The sequence below is a fragment of the Tupaia chinensis genome, unplaced genomic scaffold (genome assembly GCF_000334495.1).
Source record: "Tupaia chinensis unplaced genomic scaffold, TupChi_1.0 Scaffold000674_2, whole genome shotgun sequence".
NCBI lineage: Eukaryota > Metazoa > Chordata > Mammalia > Scandentia > Tupaiidae > Tupaia > Tupaia belangeri.
This window is the reverse complement of record NW_006160198.1, coordinates 732,999-757,709: the sequence shown is the minus strand read 5'-3', so window position 1 is coordinate 757,709 and position 24,711 is coordinate 732,999. Positions and strand designations below refer to the sequence as shown.

At 36.9% G+C, this 24,711-nt stretch overlaps 1 protein-coding gene across 1 annotated transcript in view; it reads right to left on the bottom strand.

The window, feature by feature from the left end:
• The window catches only part of FAP (fibroblast activation protein alpha), an 82,958-nt gene that overhangs the window by 52,799 nt on the left and 5,448 nt on the right, over positions 1-24,711 (bottom strand). The window contains exons 3-6 of the mRNA XM_006160267.3: positions 7,733-7,831; positions 6,675-6,769; positions 5,173-5,247; positions 3,669-3,721 (exon numbers count right to left, since the gene is read on the bottom strand). Coding sequence (XP_006160329.1) covers positions 3,669-3,721; positions 5,173-5,247; positions 6,675-6,769; positions 7,733-7,831 — 322 coding nt within the window. The remainder of the gene's footprint in view (positions 1-3,668; positions 3,722-5,172; positions 5,248-6,674; positions 6,770-7,732; positions 7,832-24,711) is intronic.

Below are 24,711 nucleotides of genomic sequence, written 5' to 3'. Positions count from 1 at the left end.
TTGCAAAGTCCTCTACCCATGGGGAAATTTCAAATATTCTATTGGCCAAAAATCTCACTTTGATGCTTCGAGTTACTCTGCAAGTACTCAAGTGAGTGACTTATATTGTAAGTCTTCAGCAAGAATGTATTCTGATTTTTTTGTGTTAACGTATCATAGGATGCCATGCTTACATTCTGACTTCTCTTAAATATCATATTAATAGTTTCATCAAGACTGCGTTTCTGAGCAAACAAATCAAGATCTGTTTCCAAAGTATTATTTCAGGAATCTAGAGAGACTCCCTGCCCATCCCCCTTCAAAAATTTCTTTCCGACTTAGAGCTGACATGTTTGACATTTCACGTTCCCATTTTTTTTCATGCTTGGACACATGTGAAGACCTGTAGCACATAATAGCATGATGTAACTTACTAGGTCATGTGGCATGAGGTCTAGCAAGCAAACAGGGAGCATGGCAGTTATTATGGAGAAAGAATGGTGCCCCTGGAGGAAGGTTACCCTTGGTGCTTCAGTAGCAACCTTACCTTCCAGGAGTCAGTATTTGAGCACCAGACCCCTGAGAGGTCAGGAACATGTTGAAAGAGATGTAGGAACACTGTCAAGGGAAGGACTCAGAGACAAGACATTCTACACTTAGTTTACAGTTCTGACTCAAGCCAGTGTTCATGCTCCCTTTGACACTGCAGCACTGTCGTAGTTTTTATACACAAAACCTTTGTCTATGCAATCATGTAGACAGCATCAAGCTGAAAATCTTCATTCATATCTCATCATAACTGGCAAACCTTCACTGCTGCCATTTGTTTTGTGTTCTGAGTCACCAATAGTAGGAGAGAAGAAGAAGGAAGAGGATTTAAAAGGCTATTGTTTCATAATTCCTTACCTAGCTTGAAACCAAACACCATCTTCATTTTCTTTTTTTCTTTTCTTTTTTTTTGGAGAGGTTTTTGCTATAGGGTATGCGCACTAGCCAGAAAGACAGAGAGAGACAAAGAGACGGAAAAAGAGTAATCACCTCCTAGGAGGGGTGCAGGCCCTTCTCTTCCATTCTCCTCTCGGGATCTTGGGCATGCACGCACACGTGCCCGGTGTGAACTTAAGGCACCGGGCCTGGGATTAGAACCATAATCAACTACATGGGAGTCCAGTGACATAGCCATTATGCCTATTGCTGGTCCCAATACCATTTTTATTTTCTCTGTGCTAGCTTTTCTAGTCTTCAAAACTATGTAAAGACTTGGCATTAGTGGCATTTGGTCTTGCCTTGAATCTCAACAAATTAATCATCCCTTACTCCCTAAAACATGCTGCATTTACCTGACTCCCCCCACCCTCCAAAGAAAATATGAAAAAAAAGATAGTTGTGCAGAAAACAAAAAGAAGCAAAAAAGAAATGAAAAAAAGGAAGAAAGAAAAAGAAAGAAAGAAAACAGTGGTTGGAATGAATTTGCTACAGACTTGCTATTTATCATAATTGTAGGCCTTGAAGGTTATACAAACTAAGATTAATATATTAGTGTATTTATCATCTTTTGGAATACTGTTCAATATTGTGAGCCTCAACTTAGAAAATTTCAAAGTGATTAAAAGAAAAACAAGGAAATGCGTAAAGCCTTAAGAAATTGTACCGAAAACTAAGATTCCCATATCACTAGTCTAAAGGTTTCTAGAGAGTAGACAGAGTTGGCACTCTGAGCTGATATGTATCTCCCCCATATATACTTTTCACATAATTGTTGCTGAATAAATACTTCTTTAATTTAGTGATGATGTGGATACAAAGAAGAGAAAGAATCAGAATGCATTAGATGGATTAAATTCTACTTTAAGCAGTAGTTCTTATTTCTTAATTTGACAGTTTAAGCAGATCAGAACTATTCTTTTCTGAACACTTAAGCAAAGTAGATAGATAATTTTTTTAAAAAAATGTCTATGTTCTTACGAGACAAAAGGGGAAATAGACCAGAAGATTTTTTCAATACCTCTTCAAACCATATAATTACTTTCCCCTTTTATATAACAGCAAAGACGATATCACATTAAGATGAGCAACTAAACCAATTCATTATCCACACTTAGCCAGAGTGATTTTTCTAAATTGCAAATCTGATTATGTTATTTCCCATTTAAGACCCATAAGTGATTCCTTATTGTCATCAGAAAGAAATCTAAATTCCTTCTAGTGGTTTCCTCACTGTTACCTGGCCAATGTTTCCTGGCCTCACTTTCTTCCCAGCTAGTTAGGCCACCTCCACTAGAGGGCCCTCCTCCTATTTCAGCTGAACAGACCTACTCTTGAGTTTCCTGAACACAGCACGCCCTCTCTTTCCTTGAACCTTTGTATATTTTTATTTCTTCCAGGAATATTCTCCCTCAGTCCTTTATCTACCTACACATTTACTAAAAGTTTTTCTTTTAAATGGCAAATATTTCAAAAATTTAAAAACATACATACAGGGTCAGAAAGTGGTATGGAGGTAAAGGCACTGAATCCCACATGGCCAGCTGTGTGGTTAGAGTACTGGATCTAGTGGCTTGGAAATCCTAAGGGAAGACTAGAGGAAAAGGAATTATGGCATGGTCACATTCTTGGGGGATGATTTCTCCTTCTCTCTCTCTCTGGTAAGCACATACACCCTATAGCAAAAACTAAAAACCAAACAAACAAAAAACAGCATACATACAAAGAAGATAAAAATAAATGACAATTTATGTACCATCTAAATTTAAGAGAGTATTTAACATTTTAAATGTTAAATAAAACATTTTTGCCATTTTAAGAATAATTAATTTTATCTATTATTTGCCAGAAGGCACTTTTGCTCGCCAGAGAGAAACATAGAGAGGCAGAGGGAGAACGCATCCCCCAGAATAGCATAGTCATGACCCAATCCCGTCTCCTCCATTTCTCCATCCTGTCAGGAAATGAGGTATGCACGCACATGAACTCAGTGTATTTCTCAAGGTGACAGGACCTAGACTTGAACCATGTGGTCGATATGTGGGCCTAGTTCCCAGGCCATGGATCCAGTCCTAAAAATAATTAATTTTAAATCAGTGAATGGAGTATTATACAACCTGAATATTACACAAATGAAATCCAGCACAACTAATGCTGCATCTGCTTCCTTTCTACCCTCTCTGATGAAGTAGCCATTCTCATAAAACGGTGTCTTGTTCCCATGAATGTTTCTGTATTTTTAAACATGTATTTATTTCCATAAATATCACATTTTTAATTTGGTTTTCAAAAGTAGGGAAAAAAAGACTACTATATCAAGTATAAAATGGCAAAATACTCTAGAGTAAAAACTCTCCTAAAAAAAAAAGGCAACATATTCAAATATTTGTCAAAGAAAAAGAAGGGAATAGCCCAAGGAAGTTTTTTTTTTTTCCTAAGTTTTATTGGTACCCATACAAGGGGAGTTTAAAAGTTCATGGAAAATGTGTATTATCAAAAGTTATGCACGAATTTCAAAAATGTTTTGGATAAAAAACTTTTACTTTAATTCAGTTTTTCCACAAACTTTTTGAAAGACCCTCAAATATTGTAAAAATGTAAGAAACTAAGGTTAGTAATTACTCTTAACTCCAAATCAGAGTTTGAAATGAGAAAGTCCAGGTATTAGACCAAAGAAGTATTAGCACATAAAGGTGATATTTTACTCATTTCTGAGGTCATAGATGTGATACGTTGCTGTATAAGAATATCGCCAGAGCTGTAAGAAAGAGAGGCAAAGACAAATTACAATTTTAAAAAAGCCTCTATCAATAATGTATAATCATAGATCATCCAATTCGAGATCTAGAATTATAAAAGAACTATTTTCACAAGGCACTGGGAAGGATATGTTTCCATTCCAAATGAGCCTTCATTTAAAGAGTTTTACTGTGGACTTTTGTGCTGTTTGTCCAAGTTCCAGAACTAATCTCAGAAATGATTCAAACCTCATTCCATAAAAAGCTTATCCAGAGACATTTCCTAATATAAAAAGCTTATCTTTGACACACTCTATCTTAGGAATTTTCCCTTCATGTTTTACTTTTTACCTGGAATGAAGTAAAACCACTATGATTTCCTCAGCCCCTAAGGATCAGCCTGCACCTGGGTAATTTATTACACTGATACTCTTAAAAACGGGGAAAAGAGAATTTCATTTAGCCTATGATTTAGCTACAAAATGCTTGCCTTTCTTTAGCTGAATAAAGTATTCTCGGTAATAGGAATTGAAAGCATAAATAGGAGGTATTTAACTTGCAATTCCTCCTGAACAAAGCAAGTTCTTTTCCTTAAGTTTGTTTGTGTTGCAGCCAGTGAATGATGCAAGTATTATTTTGAATTCTGTTTTTTACAAGGCTTTCAAAGTCTTGGCAAAAATAGTTCTATCAGGTTGGAATATGTCTTTCTGAAGATTGTTGCTGTCTGAGGCCAGCACCATTGGAAAATAATCAGCTGTAAAATCGACTGGGGAGGGAGGTAAGTTTACATTTTTGTACTGTATGTCCAGGTGGTTTAGCATCTCAAGAAGTTAAAAAAAATAGTAGTCAAAATGAAAGGCTCTTCACCTGAAAGTAACTATCAGGAATTTAACTTGATAGTAAATTATTTTCTACTTTTGCTAGTATAATTAGAAAAAATAAGATGATCACCTTCCCTCTGCAGCTGTGTTCAGGAAGTGTTAATTAAGTTCCACCAAATAGTCTAGTTTGTTGGGAACATACTTAAACTGGGCCTTTAGCAACACATACTTAAACCCTGGTGTGCCACTGACCATATATTATTATGTTTGAGTATGTGAGTTAATTATGCTCCCTCTTGACGTTTCCATTTTCAATAGAAAATTTTCATAAGATTAAAATATATATGGATCGAGTGGTTTAATGCTATAAAATAGCTTTAGAAATACAAAACTAGTTCTTTCCTTTCTGATGACTATAAGTGCCCTCAAGTGAAATGTTCTTCTTCCAGAAGAAAGTAGGTTCTGCTACTTGAAAAAGAGAAAAGAAATTGCCAAATTCTGATTTATATGTTATAGGTTTCGCTCTACATTAACTTCCTGAATATTTAGAGATAAGAGTCACTCTTGCCTTCTCTTACTTGTATAATATGACCTGTAGGGTAAAGGGGGTTACAATCATACAAGATATACTTAAATTAAATAGTTAATACCTTTGAATAATCACTTTCTAGATACACAAATTGCCGATCAGGTGATAAGCCATAATTTGAAGCATTCACACTTTTCTGAAATGATAAAGAAGAAACAAGTTATGTAAATTGGTAGCTCTAAAAGAATACTGTCATTGATATACTCCTGCCTATATATACTTTCAACGCAACTGAAAAAATAAAGTTTATGCAATACTCACAGATACAGATAAAGTTACTGTATGCAATAAATAAGATATACTTTTGGATTTCAAGAAGCTTATAATGTTAAAGTTGTAAATAAGTAACATTACTATTCTGAACGTTCTATGAAAGAGATTCAATACAGTACTGCAAAAATATTAAGGAAGAAGTGATTGAATCCAAATGAGGGGTCATTGACTGCACAGAGGAGGGTTTTGTTATCTAAGATTCCTTTTAAAAGATTAGTATAATAAAAAAAATTAAATTTGTTATAGAGCACATACACTCGCCAGAGAAAGAGAGAGAGAGAAAGCAAGAAAGCATGTCCCCAAGGGGGATGGCCATGCCACAATTCCTTCTCCTTCCCATTCTCCTCTCAGGAATTTAATCACACACAGACTTGCACCTAGCATGTGAATTTTCAAGCCACCAGGTCAAAGACTTGAACTGTAGGTTTGATCATAGAGGATCCAGCTGCCTCAACCACCACACTGCTGGCTGGCCCAAGATTAGTAGGATTCGAGAAGTGGAGAAGGTAGGAAGATTGAGAGCCCAGGAAGGCAGGACAGCCTGTGTCCATATACCATAGCTGCCATTTTTTGAATATATTAGACACTATCCTAAACACTTAAGAATGTTATTTTATTTAATTCTTACATTAATCCACAGAGGTATTACTACTCCCACTTTACAGAGGAAGAAACCAAGGCATAGCGAGGTTGGTGTAGTGTAGAAACTTACCCCAGGTTCCACAAGTAGTAAGTGACAGAGCCAAGATTTGATCCTCAATTTATCTGATTTTAAGGACCAAAATATTTTTATTTATTTATTTGTTTAAATTTAATTTCCAGAGGGTGCGTGTTCTTGCCAGTGAGAGTAAAGATAGAGAAAGAGAAAGCGCTGTCCAGTGGGACATGGTCACGCACACATTATCCTCCATTTTTTCATCTTGTTGGAGTTTAGGGCACCCAAGTGCAGGTGCCTTGAGTGTTTTATAAGCTGCCAAGGCCGAGATTCAAACCATGTCAGCCTGTGGGATCCGGCTCCCTTAACCACTAGGCCACAGAGTCAGCCCTAGGACTGATTTCTTGTCTTACCTTATACCACACTATTTCCAAAGAGAAGGAAAGATGCTACGTGATTTAGATGAAGGTGAGGATTTACTGTAATTACAAAAGAGAAAACTGGAGGATTATGTTGAGATGGAACAGGGAAAGCAGGTTGAGTCCAGATCAGGTGCTAAGAATTCAAATGCAGTTTCTTTATCAGTAAAAAGCTAGCAAAGATTTCTAAGGAGGAAGATAATGCTGGATACATACCATGGTACTATTACTCAAAATGGTATATGATTCTCCTGTTTCAATATTATAAAATATTATATTATTATCTGTAGATTGGCGAAGATATTCTTGCCCTTCAAACAAGAAAGAAAAAAGAAACTTGAAATGATCTTTTTTTTTTTTCAAGAAATACACATGTAACGAAAGATACCTCTCTTATTTCACATTTTTGTTTTTCCTTTCTGTCTGACACATATTGCTTTGTCAGATTTAAAACAATAAGTGGTTGGTGGGAGAAAGGAAAGGATACTTTTGTAACTGCACACAAAGGTGGCGTATTTGCTAGCAGCACCCTTAGTTTACTAATGCAGGGTGCTTAGACATAACGTTTATTGTCTCTGAGTTACAAAGAGCATGCACTAGCTCTTGGTACATTTCTTTGGTAATAGTAAATCATATCTGGGTAGTGTTAAATAGTTAAAAGCCTACTTTACATAAATTTTATTTCTTAGAGAGAAAAATGAAAATATTTAATTTTGCTTAGAGACACATAATATATACAAAGGTCACATTGTAAACATTTAGTTGATCTCATCATTTATATGGTTAGAATTATTTGATAAATACTATTTGAGGAAGATTATTTAGAATTATTTGATAAATACTATTTGAGGAACTATATACAAATATATAATCCTTAAACAGCTTGGTGTTAAAGTAAAATACAGTCTACTTTCTAGATTATCCAGACAAACTAAGGAATTTCTTACGTAAAATTCTCATGACTTCTGAACAATTGCATATCTCCCTTTCTCAAAAGCTACAATTGACACTCCAATTATTTCAACAGTGCCTTTGTGACTTTTAATTTTATGTTTAAACTCTACTGGCTTTATTATTATTGGGCAAATCCAGACTGAATGATTTTGTCAAAAGTACATTGGGTGTTTGAGCTGACAAGATAATTAATTGACCTTTCTGTCCATTTCAATGGCTATGATCTCAGTTGCCATAGAGATGCACTGACTCCAAGAACAAAACAAAAGAAAATATCCTTTAAAAATTCCCCCAAAACAAACAAACAAAAATTCACTTACCTGAAATCCAGTTTGGAAAAAATGTTTTATAAGAAAATGTCCCATTTAAAATATCCTTCAGTGTGAGTGCTCTTGTCGTACTTCCCTCAGAGTTAGGGACTATAAGGGAGAAGGAAACTCATTATTATTAATTAAAAGCTTAATAACTCCAAAAAATGTCATTTATTTATTTATTTATTTATTTTGCTAGAAAGTATGTGCTTCTGGCAGAGGAAAACAGAGAGAGAGAGGAGAAAGCACTATGGGAAAGGGTTACTCCACAAATTCTTCTCCATTTTTTCTCTCTCCTTTCAGGATTTTGGGCAGGCACGCACATGCACATGGAGTGTTTCTCAAGCTGCCAGGTCTGGTATTCAAAGTGTGAGGTCATCTCTGTGGGATCTGGCTGCCTCAGTGACTATGTCATGGAGCTGGCCCATTTCTACCCTGAACTTCACCTGTTCTTTCTCATATAATAAGATCTGCCATTTGCTAAATTCTTGTTTAACTCTACCTTAATAACTGTGAAAGGGTCTTTGAACAATTCATGGAAAATGCGTGCTATAAAATAACTCTTCCTAGATTTTCTTTTTTGTTGTTGTACCAATGTGAACTCATACGTTGATCCCATTTTTCTATGAACTTTTTAAAGTTTTCTTGTATTATTTCCTTTTTTGTAAATAGGGTAACCAAGGCTTAGAGAAGATGTTTCCCTGGAAGGGAAAAATGATAGGGAAATGTAGAAGAAGATGAAGTTTGAAGAAAAGGATGGTGTAGAACAGATATTAATTTTTAAGAAGTGAAAGGTTATTAGGGGTTTGAGGAGGAAGATGAGAGAAGGTTCCTACAACTCTAGGCCTTGCAGAGTTGAGGTTACAGTCAAACCAGGTGAGTTTAACTAAAAATCCAGACTCTTAAGCAGCTCATTGCATTCCTACCATACATGTGGCTTGGAATTCTACAGATATGCCCATGATATATTTCAGCATCCAGTTGGCCAGATGGTATTGGGCACATACAAGCCTTTGGAAACCTCAAGAGAGGTTCTAATGAACATAGGAAATCTTTCTTGACTATGTGTTTTTATACAGAGAAAGTAGACTGGAAGAAAAAAATTCAGAGAGTAGAGGTTTTCCACAGAAAAGCTAATCTAATATAGCTCACAAACCACAAGTATATTTTATTTATTTGAATCTTTCAGACAACTTATTTTGCAAACATGAGCCCCCGAAAGTCAGATATACCAGATAAATAATACAATCACTTCCTCCTATGCCCCCTTCATTCCCACATTGCCATCCTCCATTTCTCTCACCTTACCCCTCCTTGAGATACCACTTAATGGAATCAAAATATATAGAAATGCCCCATACCTTGATGCATTTAATTATCTGGCATAGGCCCAGGTGAAAATACAACTGGTAAGGATGAGAGCTATAGTTTTATCCTTGTACCAACTCCATAGCTTTCTATGACTCTTCAGATAAAGACCAAAAATGATAATCTGGACTATAGACCTGGCTCATCTGGGATGGCTGACCTACCAGTCCTTCCTGCCCTCTGTTCTTTCTGTCTAGACTTCAGACATTCTGGGCTTTCTGTTTCTCACAAATTATTTCTTTGTGAAGAGTTTTTGTACCTCTTTTCACCCTCTTCCTTTACCTTGTAATTTCTATTCAGCTTTCAGTGCTCAATTCATGGGGTACTTCCTCTGGGAATCCTTCTCAGTCCCTTAGCTTGGAGACAGGGTTCCTCATTACATGTTTCCATTGACTATGTTCCTTTCCTTCAGAGTACTTGCCTTGGTTTGTAATCATGTGTGTATTTGAATAATCATTTAATTAATTTTTGTCTACCTCCAACCATATAATCAAAACAATTACCATGGGGCCGGTAGGTGGTGTGGTGATTAAGGGCACCGGACTCTGATATGGCCGACTGTGGTTCGAGTCCCAGACATGGTAGCTTGCTTTCTCACATTACCTCTCTCTCCCTCTCTTTCACTCTGTCCCTCTCTGATCAAATTTAAATAAGTAACTAAGTAAAGTTAAATAAAATAATTCTTTTTGTTGTTGTTGTTGAGAGGTTTTTACTAGAGGACACCGTGAGCTCACCAGAAAGACAGAGAGAGACAGAGAGACAGAAAACAAGAAATCACCACCACCTCCCCATGGGGGATGGCCACATTGCAATCCCTTCTCCTCTGTTCTCCTCTCGGGATCTTGAGCACACATGCACACGTGTCCAGTGTGAGTTTAAGCCACCAGGTCCAGGACTCGAACCAGGATCAACTACATGGGAGTTCAGGGACATAGCAATTACGCTAACTGCTGGTCCCAATAAAATAATTCTTAAAAAAAAAAAAGTTACCAAAATAATAGGGACCATGTTTTGTTTTACTTGTCACCGCATTCCCAGAGTCTATCACATATAAGCTTTCAATAAATATTTCTTCAATGAATGAATGCATGAAACGGAAGATAGATGGATGAATGAATAGACAGATGGATGAGATTTATTTCTGGCCCCTCTGTTATTGTTTTTGGTGTGGGTTTGGTGAATTGATGTCTGGCACAGAAGATTGCTAATCTAGAATATGAAGGATTTGACTCTGAGATGTGGACTATCTCTTACAGCTCTCATCTTTATGCCATACTAGATTTTGAAACGTGAAACGCAACCTACTGTATCAACTTTGCAGTGTTGTAAATGAATTGCCATATAATAAAAGCAAAAATGATCAACTTTAGGATAATAGCATCTCCTACATTTTAAATGATTCATGTTGATGTATGCATGCTCCACAATTTGATTAGGTTCATGGGTTTGTTTACTTTTTTTTTTTTCTTAATTTAACAAAACTTATTCTAGTGGCTATAAGAACATGGTGACTGGCAAACTTCTTTGCAACTAGTCACTGAATACTTAATGATTAAGTTATACTTTTTTTTTTTTCAAAGAGATTTTAGCACGTGTGCCCACCAGAGAAACAGAGACAAGGAGACAGAAAGAAAGAAACACCTTTGAGGGAGAATGGCCATGCAGCAATTGCTTCTCTTCTATTCTCCTCCTGGGATCTTAAGCATGCATGCCCACATGCCTGGTGTGAGTTTGAAGCCATCAGGTCCAAGACTCAAGCCCCAGTCAGCCAAGTGGGAGTCCAGCAATTTAACTACTACATCATCTGCTGGCCTGTAAGTTGTACTATTTTAAAAATAATAATCTTTCCACATTTTCTCTGCAGCTTAAATAGGTTGTGTACATGATATTATTATTTATAATGAAAGTTCTATTTAATTAAATGTCCTTGTGCAAAATTTATACCACTGATTTTGTAATTCCCATTCAATGAATAAAAGACTATTTACTGGGGCTAGCAGGTGGTGTGGTAGTTAAGGCATGGACTCCCACATGGCTGACAGTGGTTCAAGTCCAAGACCTGGTATCTTGAAAATCATGTCAGACACAGGTGTGTACATGCCCAAAATTCCAGTAGGAGAATGGAAGAGAAGGATTTGCAGCATAGTAATTGCTCTTAGGGGGTGATTTCTCATTACCCCTCTCTCTCTGTCTCTTTCTGGCTAGTACACATGCCCTATGGCAAAAATCTAAAAATAAAATAAAGTAAAGGCCATTTACTACAATAGCATTAGAATAGTTGCCAAATATTTAATACAATTTTATTTAGTACTCCTAAGAGAAAATTGCAATCTGTTTTTAATATAGTCAAGGGAAAATTTTAACACTACTGATCATGGAAATTATTTTCCATTTGAGATCCATTTAGCTTTGTCTGTATAATCCTGAATATCCAGATGGAAAAATTTAAAACTTAGTGAATCCATTTACTGTGAATACCAAAATAACCAGATAATTAAGACTTTTAAAATATTAATTCAATAAAATGAATATTATTTCTGCATTTTTCTTTTAAAGTCTAGCATAAATAACGTGTTGGATATGGTTAGTGACTTATAGTTTTTTTTCCTATTTAAGTATCCTTGCAATATAATCATTTTTACTTCCAGTTTTGGTTGAGATAGTCAAAGCTGTAAGTAAGCTTCATTTTTATAGAAGATTAAATTAAGTGAGATAATTCAAGTAAAGCATTTAGTTTTATGTTTGGTACAGGTTAAGCTGTCTGTAATTTTTATTTCCCCACTATGGGGCACTCACTAGAGACAGGCAGAGAGAGAGAGTGAGGGAAAGTGAGAAATCACTCCTCTAGTGGGGAGGAGGGAGGGCACAGGAGGAGGGGGTGGGAGAGGAGGAAGTGGGGAGAACAGCAGATTGCATAATGGCTACATCACTGAATTCCCATGTAGTTGTCCACTGTTCAAGTTCCAGATCCACTGATTTAAAACTCACGTCAAGGGTGCGTGTATGCATGTGTACTCAAGATCCTGAGACAAGAATGGAGAAGGGACTGTTGTGTTCTTTCTATCTTTCTACTCTATGTCTCCCTGGTGACATAGAGTCCTATAGCAAAAATCTCTCGCTAAAAAGAAAAAAGAAAATCACACCTGGTGTGTGTGCGTGTGTGTGTGTGTGTGTGCGTGTGTACGCGCACGTTTATGTCCAAGATCTCAAGAGAAGAAAGAATTGCAGTGTGGCCATCCTTCCTAGCAAGTGATTTCTCACTGTCCCTCTCACTTGTCTTTGTTTCCTTCTCCATTGAGTGCATGCGCCCTATAGAAAAACTTAATTTTTAAAAAAATAAATAAATAAAAAATTATTTTCTGGGACCAGCAGTTGGCGAAATGGCTATGTCACTGGACTCCCATGTAGTCAATCGTGGTTTCAGTCCTGGACCCGGTGGCTTAAACTCATGCAGGTGTATGTGCATACATGCGTGCCCAAGATACCGAGAGGAGAATGGAGGAGAAGGGATTGTGGCGCGGTCATCGCCCTTGGAAGGTGATTTCTCACTTTCTGTCTCTCTGTCTCTCTCTGTTTTTCTGGCGAGCTCACATGCCTTATATCAAAAAAAACTCAAAAAAAAAAGTATTTTCTAAAACCACAGTTTGGGAAATGTAGTTTCAGGTTAGACTATTAGTATATACAATTAAGTTCTACTTTGATTCTAGTTTAATGAAATTCATAGCTTATACTTGGAACATTCTAGTTATCATGCAACTTCTTAGCTGAACTATTATAATTGCCTTTGTAAATATATAATTAGTGCTAATGTACATATAGATTTTAAAAAGCTTACACGAAAAACAAGTTTCAAATTATTTTCGAAGTATCTACTAATTTTCCTTTTCAAATCATTAAAAATTATCCTGGTCCTTATCAGATTTCTGAATAAGATTGTAAGAAATAGTTATTTACTCTTTTTAAGCCCCCAATTTAGATGATCCAGGAAGGTTATATTTGATAGTGCATTTCATATTACTTCCTAGTTAGTCATTTGTTTTATATGGGTGCATAGTAGCTATAAATGCCAACAATCTACATAGAGAACTTAGCATATGTCCTATTATGACTCAAAATATCTGTAGAGCTATTTGAAACACATATTAATCATACTACTAATTGCCATAAAGAGAGTAATTCTTACCACCACCCAAGAAGTTATGTGTGCATGTACTGAAAAACATATCCAGATGAGCCAGCTACATTTATATGGGAACAGGGCTCATGCAACAGGGTAGGATGATTACTCCTAACTTCATGCTGCTTTTATAAACTACCTTGCCTGTGATGTAGCCAAGGCTTGGTAGGTGTAATTATGTTGCCATCAGGCTAGGGACAGCTAAATTCATCCCCAATTTAATGAGAATGTAGGCATTCTTTTCTTCCTGCTTAAATGACCACAGGGTTATAAACACAATGGAATAATACAACTGCTCAGACATGTTGCATTAGCTCACAGATTAGACTGGAATAAAATGAAAAGTTTACTTAGAATTTCTAAGCCAGGCTTTTATTATTTGTACAAAGAGAAAGATTAGGGGCCAGGAGGTAGTGTGGTGGTTAAAGCAATGGATTCCTTCATTGCTGACCATAGTTTAAATCCCAGACCTGGTGACTTGCTTTCTCATTTTCTTTCTCTCTGTATCTCTCTGGTCAAATTGAAGAGTAATTAATTAATTAATTAATTAATTAAATTTAATAGATAATTATATATAAAAAAGAAAGATTATAAATATAAAAATGTTTCACTACCCTAACTATGTTGACCACCATATCAATCATCAGCAGAAATGAACTTCCACTGTACTATAAAAATACTACTGAATTTTTGCTATCTCAACACATCTAAATTTATTAAATTTGAGTCTTTGCCATCTCTATACTTATCTAGCAAGGAATTTGATAAGGCATAAGCCTCTACCGATGAAAGTAGAGACAATGTTTGATTTTTCTTGCCATTGTGTGTCCAGCAAGTAGGATAGTCCTCAACAGATAGTGGGAACACAATAAATATTTTTTTAATTTGATTTATTCATCATTTATTTTCATTTGACCAGAGGGAGACAGAGAGAGAGAGAGAGAAAGTGAGAAAGCAAGCCACCAGGTCCAGGACTCGAACCGTGGTTGACTACATGGAAGTGTCCAGAGCCTTAACCACCATGCCAGTTGCTGGTCCCCACAATAAATATTTATTAAGTGGAAAAATATCTGAATTTGACAGATTTGGAGTTCTTTATTTTTGTTAACTCTCCCCTAAACATATATTTGTCTTTCCTTTCTATCTTCTAGTCCATGTTGTAAACTTCATGTACACACTCTTCTACCTAGACAGATCATTACTTAAATATTTTCAAAACTTTGGTTTTGGAGCCATTTAGAGTGATTGTTTAAAAAACAGATTTTTTTTTTTTTTTTTTTTTTATCCTTGTCTCAAACCTACTGAATCAGACTCTTGGGGGTGGAGTCTTGATGGTTTTAATTTTTACCAAACCCACTGGATGATTCTTCTGTGAAGAATCAGAGCCCAAATTTAATGACTTCACTGAATCCCCTATATGTATTCCATATACTCCTGTGCCTATCAACAGAATCTCTCCTTAAATTTAAACTCCTGGTAGATGGATGAATCTGGCCTGCATAGCAATCCGCACTTCATGGAAAAATAAATAGACTTCACACAACTCAGGCCTGACCATGCTTTCAGAGGATGTTAATGGTGTCCTTTAACATTTATGCTCCCATTCAGTGATCTTGCTTATTGCCTTCAAATGGATATTTCTTTAGTTATATGAAGGTATTTGAAGAAGCTAGTAGAAAATAGAACTAGAGTACATAAAAAAATTAAAGTAGATAAAAATAAAGGGATTGATTTGTTGCAAAAGTATTTGAAATACATGCTCAGTTTTTCCATGAACTTTTAAAGACCCCCTTGTATTCTCTTTGCTGATCCTAGAGAAGTGGAGGAAAGGCAAGGAAACTACTTCTGCCCCAGATTAGATTTAAGTAAGATACGGGGAAGAACTGGCATCATCTTTCTTTTAGCATTTTGAGAATGTGCATGTGTCAGTCAATATAAAATGCCTCTCCACTGCACCAAACACACTAAACACATTCTAGTCACCTGGAAAATATTCTGTTAACAGCTATTGGACTGGCAGTAAAATGTGACGTTCTGTGAGGCAGACTCACATGAAGGTTACTGGTTTGTGTCTGGAGACATTCTCTAATGTGCTAGGTGCATGTGCCCTTGATCCTGACTGGCCAAAACTGGTATGGGTCATAACATCTGAATCTTGTTAGGGATGCTTTAGCCCTCTCTCTCTCTCTCCCTCTCTCTCTCTCAATTTGGCCCTCTCACTCATGAAATGAATTGACTTTTTTAAAAAAATAACTATTGATTTTATTTTATGTATTCATTCATTTATTTTTTAATATGACCAAAGAGAGACAGGGGTTGAGAGTGAGAGAAAGAGGAAGTGAGAAAGCAAGTCACCAGGTTCAGGACTCGAACCCTGGTCAGCCATGTGGGAGTGTCCAGTGCCTTAACCACCACGCCACCTGCTGGTCCCTGAAATGAATTGACTTTTAAAAAATATGAAAAAAATACTGAATGAGTAGATGAACTTTCAGGTCCCCTTCCAAATATTGTTTTAATATTGAAATGTAATCACATGGTGATTTCAGAAGGTTAGCTTTGGCATTTATAATTTTTAAACTCTAATTGTTGAACATAAGTAGAAAATTCTGAAAGCATATCTTTCTTCTATAAATAACTGACACTTACTTGATTAATACCTAATTTCTAAGAGTGCTGTAAAATTTGATTTGGCCCCTTTTTTTTTTAACATAGTTATTCACATACTGCTTAAAATCTAATTAACTATGCTTTAATTATTTGCATTTCTAACTTACTAAAGCAAAGCTGAAAATTATCTCAATTATGAATCTAAGAAATTACAATTCACAGAAATGATTCAGAAGCAAGTAATGATTCATAATTTTCCTAATTTTTTCTTAAATCTATGCTTCTTCTTTATTAGAATTCTGCTTCTGTTTCTGTCACTTAATTGTCTAGTCCTAAAATATCAGGAGAAAGTTTCAGAGCAGAGACATCCGCTGTTAGTTCTAATATATATCACTAAATGGCTGACAGGTCTTTTGTTCTCACTTTGCACTTGATTTGGAATTGGCGCTTATGAGACTGGTCTGAGGAAAGTGGCGTGGGCTCTCAGGAACACGTCATCTTTCTGCTGGCTCCACAGAGATGCCGTCTATAAGGAGACATCCTCTCTAACCAGTATGCCAGTTCACATTTATTTCTGGAGTGAGCACCACAGGGGCAAATGTAGGAAACATTAAGATAGGCATTATACTACTAACAAGCTGTATGATCAAATTAGGACAAAGACAGGCAACTTTGGAATAAAAGGATTTAAGGTAGCTTTACACCTGTCATAGGAGGTTTTATTATTGAATAATTTCTCATTAAATACAAAGCACTCTAGATGATGGCCACATTAAATCCTAACCGCAACCTTCTGAGATAAATACTATTATGATCATTGTTCAGATTAGGAAATTAAAAACTGTAGAGAGAAATTAGTTGACTAAATACATAACAAAGCTGGGGTTTACGTGCAGCTTCATGTAATTTTAGAGGCTGGGCAAATAACTTCTATACCATAATGTCAAGTGAAAGCACATATGTAATAAACCGACAACAACATACAACCAACACGCAAAAAAGGACAAACGCAAACAACACAAGGTGGTAGAATAGTTGCATCCCAAAACCTAGGAGAAGAGAAAGTTAGGCAAGTTGAGCTTAGTCAGTACAAAGAGATGACTAGCTAAAAGTTCCTACTACCTAGTCAAAGACTGCAGTAGCTTTCAGCTCTGGAAGCAATTTTCTCTAGTTCTCACTGCAAACAATCCTGAATCATGTAAGCTACTCAAAGATATTGTTAGGCTTTTAAAAATACTTCATTTGTGTGCTATGTTATATTTACAGCTTTTTAAAATTGGAGTTAATTTATTTTTTTATGATAGTTAAAGCTTTCAACATGATCACCCTAAAGCATATGAATATGAATGGCAAATGCCATTTTGGCAATCCTGGAGATGAAAGCAAACTTTGTCTATTTCTAAAGGCCACTCAGTCTCCTTTGCCAGCTCATCTTCCTCTCATCTCTGCATTTTTTTGGTGTGGGTCTTATTGCTGTTACTTAGAGCCTGAGGAACGCCACTTTTCCAGGTCATTTCATTCTCCCACAGTTTTTTATTACATATCCCTGGGCTGACTCATCCCATATCACCACTGCCAGACCTAACCCCTACTAGATTTCTTTTCTCAACTTCAGACCTGTATATTAATTAAATTCTCTCTTTAACATAGCCATTTGCATATCTCATATGCACTTCAAAATCAGCATGTTCAATGCTAAGGAAAAAGTAATTACATATTCCTCTTTCTCCTAGTAAATGATGCTATCTACTGTGCATGTAGTTCCTAGATTTAAATACTTGGGAGTGATCCCTGAACTTTTCTTTCCTTACCTCCTTTGTCCAACATCCAGGCTTGACATCTCTATTTACTAAACTCTCTAATCTATTTTTTCTTCCATTTCTTTTTTTTTTTTTTTTTGAGAGATTTTCACTGTAGGGAGCCTGCACTCACCAGACAGACAGAGAGAGACATAGAGACAGAAAGCGAGAAATCACCCCCCAGGGGGGATGGTCACGCCGCAATCCCTTCTCCTCCATTCTCCTCTCGGGATCTTGGGCACACACGCACACGCGCCCGGCGTGAGTTTTAAGCCACCGGGTCTGGGACACGAACCGCGGTCAACTACATGGGAGTCCAGCGACATAGCCATTACGCTAACTGCTGGTTCCCCATTTCTATGGCATTCCCAATGGCAAGCTATTTCACAACAGGTAGGCTACCGTGGGTGCCTAATTTCTCCCTCTGCAATTTCATTCCTATTATTTAATTGTGATTGTGCTTTGCATTTCCTAATGATTAATAATGTTGAGAATCATTCATTTGCTTATTGGTCATCTGTGTATCTTTTTTGGCATAATGTCTATTCGTTGTTGTTTTTTTTTAATTTAGTTATTTGTTTTTTGATGATTAAGTTGTAAGTGTTCTTGTATGTTCTGGATGCAAGGTTCTTATCAGTTATGTGATTGCAAATACATTTTCCTGTTTAGTGAGTAGTTTTTTTCCTCTGTTGATGGCATCCTTGACAACCTGCCATAGTATGACTATAACCACCAAAGACTGTGTTCAGTCATTGTAATAGGATTAAGAATGTGAAAACTTAATCCGATTGTGTTTTGGCTAGGTGGGGCCTTTGGGAAGAGATTAGTGATTGGGTGCTTAAGGTAGGACCTCCATGATTAAGTTGGGTTTGTAAAAAGAGAGGAAAAGAGGTAGGAAGAGGCCACATGGAATCAGACCACACTTGACTCTGCTTCAGATTCTGCTCTCGGGCCAGCTCTTGACACAGAGAGAGAGAGAGAGAGCAGGAAAGTGGAAAAGCCAGCTGCCAGGTCTGGGACTCAAATCATGGTCAGCCATGTGGGAGTCCAACTATTTTAACTACCACGCCACCTGCTGGCCCCAAAATTATTCAGTTTTTGATCCGTCAACATGGGATATCTTTCCATTTACTTAAATCTTCTTTCTGGATTGAGTTAATACATAACAAAGCTGGGGGTTACGTGCTGGGGTTATGTGCTTTATTTAGAAATACAATTGAATAAGTTTTAATGATTTTTTTAGTAAATGCCTTAGGATTTTCTTTTTTTAAAAAAATTTGTATGTATACTTTATTGTAATGTTATCAATGTCAAAACTCATTTTTTTGCTTCTGTTCATGTTTTCTTGAACAATTCTTCTTTTTTCCTTTAAAAATGTTGCATGCTTGGACCAGCAGTTGGCTAAATGGCTATGTTGCTGAACTCCCATGTAGTCGACCGTGGGTTGAGTCCCGGACCCAGTGACTTAAACTCACGCCGGGCACATGTGCATGTGTGCCCAAGATTCTGAGAGGAGAATGGAGGAGAAGGGATTGTGGCATGGCCATCCCCTCTTGGGGGCTGATATCTTGCTTTCTGTCTCTCTGTCTCTCTCTGTTTTTCTGGCAAACACATGCACCCTATAGCAAAAAACTCTTAAAAAAATGCTGCATACTACACTTGAGGTACAGTTGAACCAATGTGTAGTAAGTGTATTCATGATGGGAAAATTCATTTGGTATGCTATAACGATACACAACAATTAAATGTAAAAAATAAGTAACTGAAAAATAAGAGTGAAAAATAAATAAAAACCCACCACAGCTGAAGGACCTGAACATTCCTCTGCAGCTATCTATCTATATACTTGTTACATACAATAGTGATCCCCATATTTTTTCACAGCCATCTTCTATGACAAGGTTTTAGCAAATATATGTCATGACAACCTCCATGAATCTTCCAAACTCAGGCTTTGTTGCACCTGGAAAATCTCTGAGAGACCAGTGAGGGCTGCAGGCTCAACTACTGCCTGGCCTGGATGGCCGACAGTGGTAAGTAAGTATACCCTCCCCCCTTCCCAGCCACAAGAACCACGAGATTTTCTATAACCATGATTGTGTCATCTGCAAATAGAAATAGATTAATTTTTTTTTTCAGTCTGGATACTTACTTTTCATTTATTTTTCTTTCCTAATCGCCCTGTCTAAAACTGTCAATAAAATGTTAAATAGAAGTGATAAGAGCAGACATTTTATCTTGTTTTCAATCTAAGAAAAGTTTTTCACCATTAAGTTTTGATTTTTTTTTTTAGATATATTTTATCAGGTTGAGAAAGCTTCATATATTTCTAGTCTGTTGACTCTTCTTATGATTAACAGTGCTGGATTTTGTCAAATCTTTTGCCTATATATATTGTACAAGAAAATCATAACGTTTTTGTCCTTTTTCTATTAATTACATTTATTACATTAATAGATTTCAAGATGTTAAAATCTGTATTCTTGGGGTAAATATCATTTGGTTATGGTATGTAATCTTTTTTTTAAAATATATTGTTGGACTTGACTTGCTAATAGTTTGTTGAGGACTTTTGCATCTGTATTCATATGATATACTGGCTTTTATGGGACAGGAGATGGCATAATGGTTAAATCGCTGAACTCCCTCATAGATGACCGCAATTCAAGTCCTGGACCTGGTGACTTAAAACTCGTATCAGGCATGGATGTGCGTGGATGCCCAAAATCCTAGAGGAGAGCGATTTCTTACTTCTATCTCTCTGGCAAGTGCACATGCACTATAGAAAAAAATATCTCTCTAAAAAAAGAAACATAAACTGTCTTTTGTAGTTATCTCTTTTTGTGACATCTCATTTGGGAATAAAACAGATTGAGGGAGAGACAGAGAGACAGAAAATGAGAAATCACTCCCCGGGGCATGGCCATGCTGGAATACCTTTTTCTCCATTCTCCTCTCAGGATTTTGGGCATGCATTCACATATGCCCAGTGTGAGCTTCAAGCTGCTGGATCTGGGACTTGAACTGCAGTTGACCATGTGGGAGTTCAGTGCCTTAACCACTATGCCATCCACTGGTCTCTGGGTCTACAACCTTTATGAGAAGCTTTAAAATGACTAATTCAGGGCCAAATGTAAATAATACTATATTCATTTTATTGTTACCGGAATAAACAATAAAAATTTCATAAAAATGATATGTTATTCTGTTTTTATGATACAATTTTCATCAATTCAAAAGGATTCCAGATACAAAAAAATAAGTATTTTGTTTTCCATGCAATGGGCAATAAACAAAAAAGAAACTGATTAGTTTTTGATTAACTGTTCATTTGAAAGATTATTTTAATATGTGCCTGGTGTGTTCATTATTGTATGTTAAGGCTCATTTTGTCTCTCCTTCTTAAAAATGTTTTGTCCTGATTCCACATCCCTGATTTGACCTTTGGAACATGTTTTTCTCAAAGTATATCTATGACTAGATGTTCTTGTGTAAGTTGTAACATAATTTGCTTTGGAAATCTGAGACAGGTAAAATCCTCTGCATTATGGGAATCATCCAAACACTTGGATTAATTTAAAATTATTTAGAATTCAACAAAACTCACAGAGAATTTGCCAACATTTATCTTCTGTGACTTTAAAATCCAAATGCAAATTAGAGAAATTTAATCTGCAACCTTGATTTATTTACACTCAACTCAAAAGCTTTTTTATGTCCATGAACTTTCTAAACCTTTTCCTCCACCTTTTAGACTTCCCCATATTTCTTCCAAAAGAACAGTGAATAAATAAGCTTAAAACTCTTAAGATGTTTGAGGTAGTCTGTTTCACAGTTTTGAATGTTGATACTGGGAAAATTTAAACCTTAAAAATATTCACACCTCCTTTGAAGATGATTTCATTTCACGTGTATCTTATTTTACCAAAGGTGATGGTTGAGGTTATAGTAGTACTGTAATAGTAACAATAATGCTAATCAAAACAATAATAGATTTCTGCATAAAATGCAAGCATTCTAAATGATGTTTTTTCTTACAAAATATTGATCGTTGTTCTATCCAAATTGTCTGTGTCTTCACATATCTTCCAAAATTCATCATTTAGCTAAATAATCACTTTAAATTGTATGTATGCACACACCTATAATATAATACAAAATGTGTGTATATGTGACAATAAATACATGTGTATGTACATATTTTTCTTGGTAGTTTGTTTGAATAATTTTGGCCTCACATCTTTATATCCTTTCAGTTCCTTGAACTCCCCAAATACTTTCCTCTTTCAGTCGTTCTACCTGCTTTTTCCTCTACATTGAGGGCTCGTCCTGCAGCTTGAGTCTTCCAGATCTCAGATAGCATTTCAGAGACGCCTTCGCTGACCACCCTTGTTATGGATTGAATCATGTTCCCCTAAAATTCATAGTTTGAAGCTCTAACACCAAACATGGCCATATTTGGAGACAAGGCCTTGAAGAAGCAATGTAAGTTAAATGATGCTTTAAAGGAGGGTCCCTAATCTTATAGGACTGTTGTCCTTCTAAGATGAGGAAATGACACAGGAATGCACATGCACACAGACAAGGCCACATGAGGACACAGCTGCCTTTAAGCAAGGATGAAAGCCAACAACCAAATCTGCCAGCGCCTCAATCTTGGCCTCTGGCTTCCAAAACATGAGAGAATAAGTATCTATTGTTTACGCCACCCAGTCCATGGTGTTTTGTTCTGGTGAGCTGATTGGACTAATACAAATTTAATATTGAGAAGGTGAGTGCTGCTGTCACAAATACCTAAACACCTAAAAAGAAGGCGAAATTTTAATTTTTTAATACAAAATCTGTTTTTAAAAATTGGCAGCTGATAGACATTTGTATAAAACACCGAAGGCTAGCAGCAACAATAACCAACAACAGAAGCCCAAGTGTAGGAAGGTGGAAAAGAGAACTTCAGGGATGTCTAAGGCTAGGCTGACAGTGGCTCTCCTTTCACTGAGACACTCCAGTGGCACTACTCGGGAGGATGTTGGTTTTCTTCACCCTGCTTAACCCCTCTCTCTTTCACTCTCCTTCAGCTTTATTACTCACCCTCCCAACCTCTTCCAGCTTTTTAAATCTTTTTTTTCTTCCTTTCTTCTATCTTCTTTTGCCCTGGAGCTACCAATGTTCTGTAATGCCTCTCACATAGGAGTTTCTGAAATACTTGTTTTTCATCCAAGGAGGTAGAAGGTAGGAAGGCGGCTGACCCTCAGAGCTAAAGACACCTAACTTTCAGAATTTAGACTGTAAGAACATTTTGAAATTAAAATTCATCACATAGAAGGGAGTTGTCATCTTTAGATGTACCTCTCTATTTATATTTGGATGGAAAACAGTCAAATGCTAGCCTAGCTGTTTTCAAGTATCTAATACAGTTTAGAAAATTTTTAACAGATTATAGCTAACATGTGTTGCAAGTTTGTTCATCACCATGCAGGGAATTCGACGCCCACTAGAATCCAAGGAGAGTTCCAGTGGTTCCTGCAGTTTCTTTCACAAAGGCCCAGGAATTCAGAAAGTATGAATTATGAAACAAGGCCATGTGCAATTTACTTGCAAAATTCTACAGTTTCTGTAACTTTTCAATTCAGTTTGTTTTCTGTCACCTCCGTAAAGCTCTTTTTTTTTTTTTTATTTTTGGAGAGATTTTCAATGTAGGGCGTGTGCGCTCGCCAGACAGACAGAGAGAGACATAGAGACAGAAAGCGAGAAATCATCCCCCAAGGGGATGGTCACGCCGCAATCCCTTCTCCTCCATTCTCCTCTCGGGATCTTGGGCACGCACGCACACGCTCCTGGCATGAGTTTTAAGCCACCGGGTCCGGGACACAAACCGTGGTCGACTACGTGGGAGTCCAGCGACATAGCCATTACGCTAACTGCTGGTTCCCCGTAAAGCTCTTGAAATAAGTACTATTGCTGACATTTGAGGTCAGCAAAAATAGGGGAAAGATGGGAAGCTTCGTATCTACTCTCAGCCTTGCTGTATTTTCTCACAGGAAGAGGGGTGATGTTAGGGAAGAAGAACCACAAGAAAAACAAACAAACAAAAAGAATGGTGGTAGAAGAAAGTGAGTCAGTTGTAGAGTTAGAGACTAAAGCCAAGAAGGACAGCCTGGAGCTGAGGAGAAGAAATCTATATGTATTATCCAGTTTTACAAATCTAAAAATGGGACATTTTGAAAGTTTCAATAAAATGTTCGGGTCAGCTTGGGTGACACAAGAGGAAGAGCACTTCTGCATGAAGGCTGTGGACATACTGAAGCCTAAGTTCAGTTCCTGGCCCAACCTAAATAGGCCAGGCAGGTGGCGCATGCCTGTGGTCCTAGCTGCCTGGGAGGCTGAGGCAGGAAAGACTGCAGTATAATGAGATGAGACCCTGTCAAAATTTCTCTTTGTGTCTCTCTATGTCTCTCCCTCCCATATACATGTACTCTCTCCCTCATTAAAAAACGTTCTTTCAGGAACCAGCAGTTAGCGTAATGGCTATGTTGCTGGACTCCCACTTAGTTGACCACAGTTCGCGACCCGGACCCAGTGGCTTAAAACTCACGCCGGGCATGTGTGTGTGCGTGCCCAAGATCCTAAGAGGAGAATGGAGAAGAAGGGATTGTGGCGTGACCATTCCCCCTGGGGGGTGATTTCTCGCTTCCTGTCTCTATGTCTCTATCTGTCTGTCTGGCGAGCGTACGTGCCCTATAGCGAAAAAACCTCTCCAAAAAAAAAAAAGTTCTTTCTTTTATTTATTATTATGTAAGTGAGCTAAATCTATCTTTCTCGTTTCACCATTTTTAAAAGAATTATGTATTATTATTTTAAAATTTACTATAGGACGTGCACACTCATCACAGAGAGACAAAGAGAGAGATAGAGAGAGGGAAGAGAGAGAGAAGGAGGAGAGAGAGAGAGAGAGAGAAAGTGAGAAAGCAAGTCACCAAGACCAGAACTCAAACCCTGTTGGCCATGTAGGAGTCCAGCGCCCCAACCACCATGCCACC